Here is a 13,064-nt window from a genome sequence, read left to right as displayed (position 1 = left end):
ACCAAGCATCATTCATAATAGCTAAGCTATGGAAACCAATCTAGATGCCCATCAACAGATAAATGGATAAAAAAAAGAGTTAAATGGATAAATTGTTATATACATACACAATGGAATATTACTTAGCCATTAAGAATGAGTTTATGACATCTATCAGTAGATGAATGGATCTGGAAACTATCATACTAAGTAAAACAAGTAAATCCCAGAAAATCAAAATTCAAATGTTTTCTCTGAGATGTGGATGCTAATCCACAATAAGGGGATGTGGGTAGGAAACAGTAGTTCAGTGGATTAGACAAAGGGGAATCATGGGAACGGAGAGGGATAGGAATAGGAAATACAGTAGAATGAATCTAACATAACTTTCCTATATACATATATGAATACACCACAGTGAAGCTCACCATCATGTACATCCACAAGACTGGGATCCTAATTAGAATAAGATGCTTGTAAATCAGAATGGATTCTATCATGCATAACTAAAAAAAAAAAATTAAAAAGATTATTAACCCCACTAATGGGATCAGTCCTTAGTCCTTACCTTGATTCGGGAACTGGGATTTAACATGATGTATTTAATGGAACCTTGGATGTTCTGTGTCCAAGAGACCAACCAAGTAACTTTATTATCATGCCGGACCTCTTTCCACTTATGTCCCGGAGGAGGAGAAGGAACCTTGGCATCTCTATGAAAATAAGAAAGCAGAGAAATGAGAAGAAAGAAACAATTTCACCTTACATATCTGCTTACGTATTACTTCCAAATTTTCTCCTTGTAACTCAACCTAAAAAACACTCGGGAGATATACCCACAGAAATATACCATGTTGCTCTTACTCTTCCTAAACAGTCCTCATTAACATGGAGAACAGTCCTAACTATTGGCAATAAAGGAAGCCCTTCACCTCATTTCTGATCTAAAAAATAACTGTTGTACTTACTTGCTACAGTTGATGATTATATCCTCAGGCATGATCCTTCTTTTCAGCATGCCCGTCTTTGGATGGTTGCCACGGCCAAGGAAAAGCCCGGGAGGCTCTATCTTGAAGTTGGCAATCCTCTCTCTATGGTTATCCATAATACAAAAGCCATATTCTTTCAGCAATTTTTCATTTTCCTCTTTGATTTTCTGGAATACAGCAAAGTAATGAAAATGGATTCAAACTGCTGTTCTCTGCTCACCTATTTTTTTTTAATCTCTTGTGGAAGAAAAGGTCAAAAATCACTAAGAAATAAATTAAAGTATAAGAAAACATCTGGTAGATTTTTCAGAGACAATAAAATCCTCCCCCTAAAAATCTACCTAGAACAACTAACCTCAACTACAGATTCAAAACTGACTTCTCAGCACTGGGGATATAGCTCACTGGTGGGGAGTCTGGCTAAAGGGCATGCTCAAGGCCCTGTGTGTGATCCCTAGTCCTGGTACAGGGTGGGGGTGAGGCAAGAAGAGCCTGACTACACACACAAAAAAAATCTGATTCCTTTTTTTTTTTTGGGTACTGGGGATTGAACTCAGGAGCACTTGCTCACTGAGCTACATCCCCAGCCCTATTTTGTATTTTATTTTAGAGACAAGGTCTCACTCAGTTACTTAGCGCCTTGCTTTTGCTGGGGCTGGCTTTGAACTGGAAATCCTCTTGCCTCAGCCTCCTGGCCACAGGGATTACAGAAAGGCATGTGCTACCTTGCTGGGCTAATTCCTCTATTTTAAACAATATGTGTTTATAAGTATTATCTGGGTGTTTTAAAATATCACTTTAAAAAGTGCTTCACAAAAGCCAAAGCCATTTGGTTAAAAAGTATTTCATAAGGGTTTTTAAAGCCTAGACAAACTTGTTTCATGGATTATTTCTTAGGTTTATGGGTATATATACTTTGTGATACTTGCTCCTCCTCTTGTGGGGGGAGGGGGAGTTCCAACCTCCTTATCTTCTGTCAACTGTTCACCATCTTATATTGATAACCAAGTTCTGCTGCTTTGTGGGTAGAAACAAAATTTGTTGGTTGTGTGCTTGGCAGGGGCTAAGAAGGTCATGTTAATAAAAGCTTTCTATATTTGAATCACCATTTCAAGAACAAAGCTCCAAAGTGGTCTTAAAAAACAAAAACAAAAACAAACCTGAAGTAAATAATACACTAAATTTCACTAATTTGGAATATTAGTTAAAAGATTAACCTAAGAGTAAAAACATCTGATGCAATTATCATTCTTAAAGTGACTCAGTAATTTTTAAACTTAAGACCTAAAATAAATAAATGTTAAATTCAATGAATATATAGAGCTGGGCGCAGTGGTGCACACCTACAATCCCAGCAGCTCCGGGAGGCCGAGACAGGAGAATTTCGAGTTCAAAGCCAGCCTCAGTAAAAATTAGGTGTGAGACCCTGTCTCTAAATAAAATACAAAACAGGGTTGGGGATGTGGCTCAGTGGTTGAGTGTCTCTGAGCTCAATCCTCGGTACCACCCCCCAAATGATTATGTAAGCATGACAGGTCCTTTAAAAAACTGAAACTACAGGGCCTTGAAGTATAAAGAATCCTTTAACATCCTTAACTTAATAAAAATCTAGCCTGAATTCTTCTAGATTATGTGTTACCAACTTTTTCTAGATAAAATATTTTAGGTTCCAGGTGGGAATAAAGGGAAGGGTCTCTGTTGCAACTACTGATCTCTGCTACTACTGAATAAAAGCAACAGAGAATATATAAATAAGTAGATGTGTCTGTTCAATTAAACTTTTTTACACAAACAGGCAGCATGTACAAAAAAAATATGTGCTAGATACTAGAAAGACCGTTCAGCAATGAGGATGGCCAAGACTAAAAGTGGATAAGTGTGACTAGATTTCAAAGTAAAACAAATCAAAGAATAGGGAGGTACATGGTTGATTCTTAAATCCTTAATATCTAGTACCACTGTGGGACAGGTTTTCAATGGAACAACATCAGGGATCTTATACTGAGCTAATGAATATAATTCTTATTCATTCACAATTTCCCCTCTAAATAAAACCCTTAGGAAAATTTACTTTATTAGGTTCAGAATCCTAAAAATCTTTAGCATAGAACAGTGAGATAATACTGACGTCAATGATGTGTCCCGAAGAAATTAAATGAATTAATCACTATTCCAAAATTCTCTAGAGGTTTAATAAATTCTGTAGTACCAATTTTTCTTCTTTGCTCATCTGTTTCCGAGCTTCTGACTGAGCTTTGAAATACTGGTTCATATGGGTAAAATCACATTTGCTTAGACTGGTGATTGTATTTTTCTCTTCATTAGTCATTTCCTAGTCAAAAGAAAAGGGGGAGATAAAGATTACTCTTATGTGGTTTCTTGGGCTCTTGGCAAATTGCCACAAATCTCAGGTAGATGAATAAAACTTTGAGAGACATGGATATGAGCAATTACTTTAGTGATGAGAGAAACAGTTCCATACTCATTGTCTCTCAGCAACATTATCCCTGCTCTACTCACTCATTAAATCTGATATTCAGAGCTAGTTCAGGAGACAAACTTTAGTTCTTTAGTCACAAATTGAGAATAATAGAGTTTTAAAAACCACCTCAATAGATACATGTGGTTTTAAGAGCAGAAAGTAGGTTAAACAAAATGAACAAGAATCAAGACAAATGGGATGTCAGATAAACATCTCTGCAATAGCAGAGGGAAGTCCTAGAGAGTCAAATTTTCCTTTGTTTAACTGGATTGAGGTTTTCTGTTTGTCTTAATCTGATTAAACACCCTCATGCAGTTATATGAGAGCTGAGAGAAAAAAAAAATAAGATTTCTTGGATAGAAATTACCCATAATATATTAAGTAAACAGACAAAAAATATACAATTTGTAATACAACAAGATTCATAAAACTCAGATTTTATATCAGGGAATTTTCTGTAAAATCATAATTTATACTTAGTATTTGACCAACATTTTTGAAAGCCACTAAGGATCTAATACATGGACTATAGTACCTTTCTCCAGTCTTTAAAGAAATTTTTTCTAAATATTTCCTTAGTAGTATATTCATGGTCGAGCATTTTTGCAAAGAACGTAGCTACTTCTTCTGCTTTGGGGCTCAGCTTCATGACTTTACCTAGAAGAAAAAGTGGTTCCAAGAAGTAAGGTATAATATTTATATTCTAAATGTAAATACTGAGTACCAGAGACTTTAATAACCAATTTACCATCTTATGGAATGGTAAAAAGGTCTGGTGACAGTTACAACAAAACAAAGACAATATACTGATTTACATCTACTTGTTTAAATTCTCCTCCTCTTTTGGAGATATTTACCTGGCTTATTTTTGGAGACTATGCCAGTTAACTGTTCCCAGGTGCCTGCTCAGGACAAGGATGACTTGGGGAAGGCCCAGTCACTCTTCCTTTTCCTTTCAGCAAGCAGGGTCCTTTACAGCTCTTCAATGGTTTTTAAAAATCAAATCCTCAGAGGGAGTCCTGCCACTGCTAAGCTAAGCAGCCTCTGTTCAAGAAGGGGAGGAAGGGATAGGGAAGGGAGCAGAAGAAAGGAATTGCAGGGAAAACAAATAGGCATCTTTCTTCTTCAAAGTTAAGTGGGTGGAATATGAATTTTTAAAAATTATATATACATATAGCTAGCTAGCGCAGGCAAGCCCAGATTTCCCATAAAGCTTAAATAAGACCTCAGAGAACATTGCTACTAGAAGTATGTGTTAAAAAGACCAAAAAAGCATTAATATCATGAGGGAATTTTGTCAGAAATATAGAATACTGGGCCCTAACCCTAGACCTACTGAATCAGAAACTGTATTTGAATGAGAATCATATTCACAAGGGTTTGCAATGCACTGCACTGGAATACAGGTACTATGAGGCTGCCTTTTACAAAAACAGTATTCATCCATAGCACAAGGGATGGCTAGGGTTCCTCATAGCATGCAGTGTTTATGTAAAAGCTGCTCTTAAAAAGCCCTGCTTACTGGTAAAGCAAATGTGGGTAGAGCCTAGTGGTTTTGCATATCTTAATTAGATAAAAAGCAATAAAAGAAAAGCACTTTGGAGTTAAATCTACTTTTCAAAGAGTACTTTGAACAGAACAATTTCCATTTTTTCCTTGTACATCCAACTTTATGAACCAATACATGCCCTAATAATAGCATCTGACTAATATTAACAATTCAATTAAAGGAGTTCACATTTAATATAGAAACCTAAAATTTAACCAGAAATCCATTTGCTGTAAACTCAGAAGACATCTCATCCCCTGACTGTAGGAATATGGGGAACTGTATCACAAAATTCAAACTCATAGTAGACAGAAAGAACCTATTTGGCTATCATTTAAAAGACCAACAGGTGGCGCAGCTTTCCCTTCTCAATCCCCTCAAGTTTCTGTTTTGGAAGGAAGACTTGGAGAGGATAAACTAGATCTAGAGACTGCCAGCTCTTCACAGAACTCAGGCCTGAACCAGATGACAGTAGAATTGATATGCTTCCAATGTAAATGAAGATATTAAGCCACTAAGAATAAAATAAATGGTTAAGAAAAATGTGAATTGTTCTCTGGTATGTTTGGTATATACCATGTATTAATAGTATTTGGGGGGGGAGGGGGAGAGAGAGAAAGACACTCAGGGCTATCTTACTGAATTCTGTCCCAACAGAGGAAGTAATTGTAACTTGTCTTGTTTAAAATAAGCTGTCAAAAGATTAAATATCAGCTCCCTGCTGCAGGGTAGTGGGAGGATGACTTGAAGATTCCTGGCAATGGTCATATTTTACAGAAAAGGGTCATCTCCAGTAAAAGGAAATTGCTGAGTCAGAGCTAAAAACTGAAGGTCCTTTGAAGAGGCAGGATTCACTACTTCAGTCAGCCATTACCCCCACCTTCCCTGGCAGGTTCTAAAGGAATCTGAGAATTCTCTTCCCCAGAGAGTAGGCAGCATTGACATTATCAATTTGAGCTAAGGAATCAATACTCTTTGACTTACTACAGAGTGGGAGTTTTCACAATCAAAGGAAGAACTCCCAGAGGGAAATCTAACTGAGAAATGTTAAAACTCTAGAACTGAAGGACTAGGCAAGAATGGGGGAAAGGATGGGCTGGGGTTCCAGCTCAGTGGTAGAGTGATTGGGTAGCTGTGAGAGGCACTGGGTTCAATCCTCAGCACCATATAAAAAATAAAGGTAAAAAATTTTTTTTTTAAAGAATGAGGGAAAGGACCGTGGCAACAACTAATCTAGGCCTTGCCTTCCCATTTTGAAAAGTAAGAAAAATCCCAAGACTAGAAATTCTAGCTTTTCCCTTCAATCTCTTTGAACCTCAAAGTGAGGCTTTTGTGGTTGAGTTTTATTAATAATTTTTTATATCTTTCCCAGAATACCTGTACCTTATGATAGTCTTGGTATTTGAACATAGGAATATATCCTTTAAAAAAAAAGAAATTCTGTATAAGTACCAAACGCTAACTGATTGTGCCACTGGAGGTAAATGGATGGAGTTGGAGGATATCATACTAAGTGAAGTAAGCCAATCCCCCAAAACTTAAGACTGAATATTCTGGTAAGTGGATGCTGATCCGTAATGTGGGGAGTGTGGGGGGGGAGAGCTTGCAGAGAATGGAAGAATGTGGGCAAAGGGGTGAGGGGAGAGGGCATGGGGGCAGGAATGATGATGGAATGAGATGAACATCGTTACCTTAGGTACATGTATGACTGCACATATGGTGCAACTCTACATTGTGTGCAACCAGAGAAATAAAAAGTTGCGCTCCATTTGTGTACAATGAATCAAACTGCACTGTACAACTAATTAATCAAACTAGCATGTACAACTAATTAGAACAAATAAATTTTTTTAAAAATTCTGGCTTACCACACTTGTCCTTTTTCTCACTTATAGACCCAGTCCTTCAGTATGACTTACAATTGAGCATCCATTATCCAAAATGCTTATAACTAGAGTATTTAGGATTTCAAGTGTTTTTCCCCCTTTTTATATGTTGTACTATTTGCATTAACATGATGAGAAATACTGAGAATGGGACCCAAGTCTAAAACAAAATTCATTTATGTTTCATACATACAAAGCCTGAAGGCAAGTTTATGTAATTTTTAAAAATATTCTTAAGCATAAAACAAAGTTTCACTATCTGGTATGTCAGGTTGGTGCTCAAAAAATATTTTCAGATTTTGGAGCATCTAGATTTCAAATCTGGGATGTTCAACCTATACTACCTTAGACCCATAAGGATCTGTGGCACTGAAGCCACTGTTGGTAAGCAAAAAGATGTACCAGAGCTCTCAAAAGTTTTGTCACCAGTGCTTTTCAGCAGTCTTTTCAAAGTTTGGTCAGTAGACCACTTGGTTCAGAAGCACCCAATCCTACTCCACACCTATTCAATAGCTATTGCCCAGATCCATTCTGGTAAGTAACCTCAAACCCTTAAACACATAAGCATTCTAGCTATTACTGCATAGAGCTCTTGGAATGAAGGAAATCAACTGAACATTATCATCTGTGTATTGCTGCACTGACAACAGAAGGCTATTTTCAAATCTGTCAACACAAGTATAGAAAAAATTGGTGATGGCTAAGACACAATTCTGAAGGTTCTAAGAGACCCACCCAGGCAGGTATTTCTTTAAAGCAACTTATCAGACTTGACTGCATATATACCAAAGGCATATTGTTATATTACGAAGATGAATAACAGATTCAAGTAGTCCTACCCAGAGGTTGACAGTAGAGTAATTAATCTTCCACCAAATACTAATACTATTTTTAGTGATAAGCAGCTTGTTGGCCTGCATTATTATCCCTAAAACAAAATATTACCATTAAAATTAGACTTTTCTAACTACTCCATTGCACTGAGTTGGTCCAAGGAAATCACATTCAGATAAAAACCTCTAGTGGATTGGGGTTGTAGCTCAGTGGTAGAGTGCTTGCCTAGCATGTATGAGACAATGGGTTCAATCCTTAGCACCACATAAAAATAAACCAATAAAATAAAGGTATGCTGTCCATATACAACTATCAAAAAACCTTAAAAACAAAAACCTTTAGCTTGAGGACCATGGACTGTGAGCCATGTAATTGGACCTTTTCTGGATTATGTTAACAGTTCCCTTTTCAGTAGCAAATGGGCCTTTAAAGTTAAGTAAACACCTGATGCCTCTTTCTTGAAACCATGTAATAACTAAAACAAAATAAATAGAAAGTAGGATTCTTCCTCATTTTCTATCCCTAAATAGAAGCAGATACCTTTTCTTGGCCAAGAATCAGACAATTTGGAACAACTCACCATCATAGTAAAACTTGACACTCTCTGGAAGGGGCTCATATGGTGGAGCAAATACAGGACCTTTATGTTCTAAGAATTTCCACTTGATGCCTTCAGGATAGCGTTCTTCTTCCCACCTTTCAAAGACAAGGCACAACCTCATTTAGTGATCACCTTGGCTAAAGAAATTACCAACTATTAAATGCCAAAATAATTATAGGCTTAATTGGCTGATACTCATTCAAGGCCTGGATCAAAATAATCAAGTTTCTTTCACACTTTGAAAAAGTCAGCAATCCCAAGGAAGATGAAATTCTCAGGTGAAGAGGAAAATACATTTCAACAGTTCAGTTCAAAGATTCTGAACATTAAAGATTATCACTTAAGGAGCTCAGCAACAAATGGATGCTATGGAAATAGAAACAGCTGTTTTAACACAATGCTGTAACAGTATACCACAATGGCATATGTAACAGGGGTTATTATTTATGCTATTGGTATGTAGGAAAAGGATTTCTAAAAGTAGAGATGCTAAGTAAAGTATAGGTAGAAACAACCCTCTGGGAAAAGTACATACTGTAACAAAAAGACCAGGAAATAATAGTTCAGGTGGGACATGTTGAGTTTAAGGTACTTATAGGTTTACACAGATCTAACTAGCAGACACGGACAAATGAATCTAAAACTCAGAGGAAACAACTTTTTGAAAACCTTTTTATTTAAAAAAAGATCAAACATAAACAATAATTAATACAATAAACAACCACCTATACACAAACACTGCTAACATTTTGCTAAATTTCTTCTTTTGGTTGAGCCATTTCAAAGTTAATTGTAGACCTGATATTTTACCACTAAATATTTCAGCAAGTATCTTTATAAAAATGATATACTCACATAACTATAAAAATACTATTATATCATCAAAATAATTTTTCTATTATCATTCTAATATTCAGCCTGATTAATAACTTCCCAATGATATTCAAAATATATTTTTATAGAGTAGGTTTTAATAAGATCATATATTGCAGTTTGTAGATATTTCTACAAAGTCTCCTCTTGTTTGGAACAGACAAACCTTTCTTATCACCCTAACATTGAATAAGAAAAAAAAAGAGTAAGCCAGATGATCTTATATACAGAATATTTTAAAACTTTACAGATTACTATTTCTACTTTAAAATGAAAGGACCTACAATTCTATCAAATAAGTCCTTCCAAGTCCAATATTTTACTTCAAGTTTTTTCTTTTTCTTTGTAGTGCTGGGAATTGAACCCAGGGCTCTGAGTAAGTGCTCTACCACTGAGCAGTATCCCAAGTTCAATATATGAAAAGTTCAGAAAACATCAAAAGAAAATTACACATAGCAAATCATACTGTAATAACAGTATTACTACAAAACCAAAGTCAATCAATCTAGTCAAATGATTTTCAACTAGAGTGCTTAAGGGGGAAAAGACAGTCTTTTCAACAATGGTGTAAAATGATGACACTGGGCACTTACCTTATAGTATATATAAAATTTAATTATAAAACAAAACATGCAAACAACAACAACAACAACAAAAAAAACCACAACGGACCAAAGACCTAACTGTAAGTGCTATAACTATAAAATCTTTAGAAGAAAATATAGGGGGAAAATTTTACATCTTTGAATTTAGTACTGAAAAACAACACAAAAAGAAAAATAAGTTGGGCTACATGAGAATTAAAAATGTCCCTTTATCAATGAATATATTCAAGAAAATGAAAGACAATTCACAGAATAGAAGAAATATCTAAAAAACCACACATGTGATTAGTCTAATATCCAGAATATACAAAGAACTCCTTTCTCGGCAATGTACTTGTAGTCCCAGATACCTGGGAGACTGAAGGATCACTTGAGTACAGGAGTTCAAGGACAGCCTGGGTAACACAGGGAGGCATGGTTTCTTAAATGCAAATCAAAACCACAATGAGATACCACTCATACCTGTTAAGACGGCAATAAAACTTTAAAAAATAACAAGTTATGTAGAGATGTGGAGAAAGTAGGACCTTGGGCATTCTGGTATGAATGGTCCAGTCATTTGATCCCTAGGAATGCCCCCCCCCCACACACACACACCAAAAATAGGAATTCCTTCAAATACTTGTAGCACTATATGCTAGAGTCAAAAGGTGGAAACAATCCAAGTGTCCTTGGACAGATGAATGGATCAACAAAATGGGATATATACATATAATGGAATATTATTCAGTCATAAAAGGGAAGTAACTTCTGATGCATGATACAACATGGATGAACTTTCAGGACATTCTGTTAAGTAAAATAAGCCAGTCACAAATGAATAAATACTATATAATCCATTTTTATGAGGTACCCAGAATGGTCAAATTCATAGACACAGAAAGCAGAACAGTAGTCACAGGGGGCTGGGGCATAGGGGGAAATGAAAATTAGTGTACAATGGGTTCAAAAGTTCAAAGTTTCAATTTTGCAAGACAAAAGGAGTTCTGGAGATGGATGGTGGTGATCATGGTGCACAAGAATATAAATATACTTAATGCCACTGAACTGTATGTACATTTAGAAATAATTATGTTGGTGTCTTAATTACACATTTAAATAATTTTTTTAAAAGTAAAGACTTATATTTTTAAAAGATTTAATAAAATCTTAGACCTAGGAGGAGCATAGATCTTCCATAATCAACCTACCACTTTATAGATGCAGGTGGGAAACTGGCAGAATCTTCTCATTAGTAGTTGACAAAGAAAGGCCTGCATGCAAGAACTCACCAAACCCCACAGTTTATTCCTCTCTAAATCAGAGAGAACATATATTCTTGTATACATGTATGTGAAAGCATTTGCAAGGAATTAACTGTTGTAGCAGTCACAGAATAGGTGTGAGGAGACTCAGAATGCCATGTTTTCCCTAATGCAGCCAGGACTTGGCTCTATGGCTTATAAATACAAGTTAAGTGGCAAGTTTATAATAAAATTCACTTGAAAAGGGAAAGGTGAGAAAATGCTAGAAATATGTATAAGATAGGAAAGTAAATCCACATGCTTCTTGAAATTAAGTTCCCTTGGAGTTAACAAGCACCTCAAAGTATACTGTAAAACTGTTATAAATTTTTTCTTTTTTAAATCAGAAATAAAAGACACACTATAGCTGTCTTGAATTTAACCTCTGGAATTAAGGGCAATTTCTTTGACATCAGGATATCTATGACCCATATTCCTTAAGTTTCTTACCATTATATAACTGATAGTATTAATGAATCCTGATCTTTCAAGCACTAATTCCTTATATTATACTCCTAATTTCTTACATTATCCCTTTGCTAAGAGACTTGAAATTTTATTTAAAGTCACACCTAACATCTGCAATAAACTCCCCAGTTTCTAAATCTCTTTGTGAAGCATCAAATGTTAATTAGACTCAGGTTTCAACAGGTCAATCCTGACAACAAAAGTGTAAAAGTGTACTTAACACAGAGCTGTCACCCTATACAGCTACACTGGATAACAGTTAAAAACAGATTCATCTGGGTTAAATAGATTTTCATAGATGAGTCAGTGCCACCACTTTTATTGGGAAGATATGGTAAAGCAAAAAAAAAAAAAAAAAGCCTCAGAGGGACCTGAACCATTTTTCCCACCCCCCATAATTAACAAACTTAGGGAGATAAGGATCAGAATAAGCCACCTCCCCCACTTTTGGTCAAGAGCAACATATCTGAAAATACTGGAGGAAGGCAAAAAGATCTGCACATTTGTCAAGCTAGTAAAGTGTGTGATTCTTTTAGAGGGATAGCAAGAGAAATAGCAAAAATGAGAATATTTGCCATTTTCAGTTCTCTAATTGGGTCAATTTGGAAAGTCGGTGAGAACACTGGAATTTAATGAATGAACTATGGTAATTGGTTAGGAAGTCATTAATCCACAGAAATAAAGATTTATACAACCTTACAGTGTGTCATTAAGCTCTTTTGTTGAAAAGAATGCACAAAGCTGAACAAACTTGAGAAAAACTGTAGCAAGTAACTGGTCATTCCCAAATATCTTTAGTTCAATACTAGCCAACTTTTCCACTTTAAGCCACAATAAGAATAAAAACAAAAATCATGGTCTCTCAGAAGTAACATGTGGCAACAATAATGAGGATTTCAATCACAAAGGCAAAAATGTTATTAAATCCTTCCAGGGCACCTAATTCTACACACATGGGCTGGATCAGGATAAGAGTACATCTTTATTGAGCCCAATCTCTAAAAGAAGAGAAACCTCAGGGAGCTCCTAATGACAAGTACATCCAACAATCACTTATTGAACACCCACCACAGAACCCAGAGAGATTCAACAGAGTAATTCATCATTCTCATGACTCTCAAAAGTACCCCCCTAATTTACACAATCATTTTAGTACATTTAAAAAAATTGTTTAAAGGTCATAAAAACCTTTCACTACTTTATGAAAATAAAACCTCGTTCCTTTACTTTCTAATCTTTGACTTCTGGAAAGGCCCAGGTTTCCCCTTGCTCTGTTCATCCTTTCTACACTTCACCTTTAACCAAGATGTCCTACCAACAAGCCAATAATGGTTCATTATGTGGAAACATTTCTGTGCTGCTGCTCCTAGGAACCTCCATGGGTACTACTCTTTCTACTATCTCAGAGGTGCTAGAGACATCACTGTTTTAATGATGAAAGTCATAGTAAACACATACAAATGGGTCTGTAAACCACACGCCGAACTGGGAATAAAGATACTCCAAGATTGCAAA

The 13,064-nt window shown here is 35.8% G+C and overlaps 1 protein-coding gene across 1 annotated transcript in view; it reads right to left on the bottom strand.

Annotated features, from left to right (window-relative positions):
* Top1 (DNA topoisomerase I) overlaps window positions 1-13,064 on the bottom strand; it is an 84,736-nt gene that overhangs the window by 17,607 nt on the left and 54,065 nt on the right. Inside the window, exons 9-13 of the mRNA XM_046433668.2 lie at window positions 8,300-8,415; window positions 3,986-4,107; window positions 3,178-3,300; window positions 948-1,135; window positions 548-692 (exon numbers count right to left, since the gene is read on the bottom strand). Of these exons, the coding sequence (XP_046289624.2) occupies window positions 548-692; window positions 948-1,135; window positions 3,178-3,300; window positions 3,986-4,107; window positions 8,300-8,415 (694 nt within the window). The remainder of the gene's footprint in view (window positions 1-547; window positions 693-947; window positions 1,136-3,177; window positions 3,301-3,985; window positions 4,108-8,299; window positions 8,416-13,064) is intronic.

Source organism: Marmota monax, unplaced genomic scaffold (genome assembly GCF_021218885.2).
Source record: "Marmota monax isolate L192 unplaced genomic scaffold, Marmota_monax_Labrador192_F-V1.1 WCK01_AAM20220418_F8-fsc00014, whole genome shotgun sequence".
In the NCBI taxonomy this organism is placed as follows: Eukaryota; Metazoa; Chordata; class Mammalia; order Rodentia; family Sciuridae; genus Marmota; species Marmota monax.
This window is presented reverse-complemented; position numbering and strand designations above follow the sequence as displayed.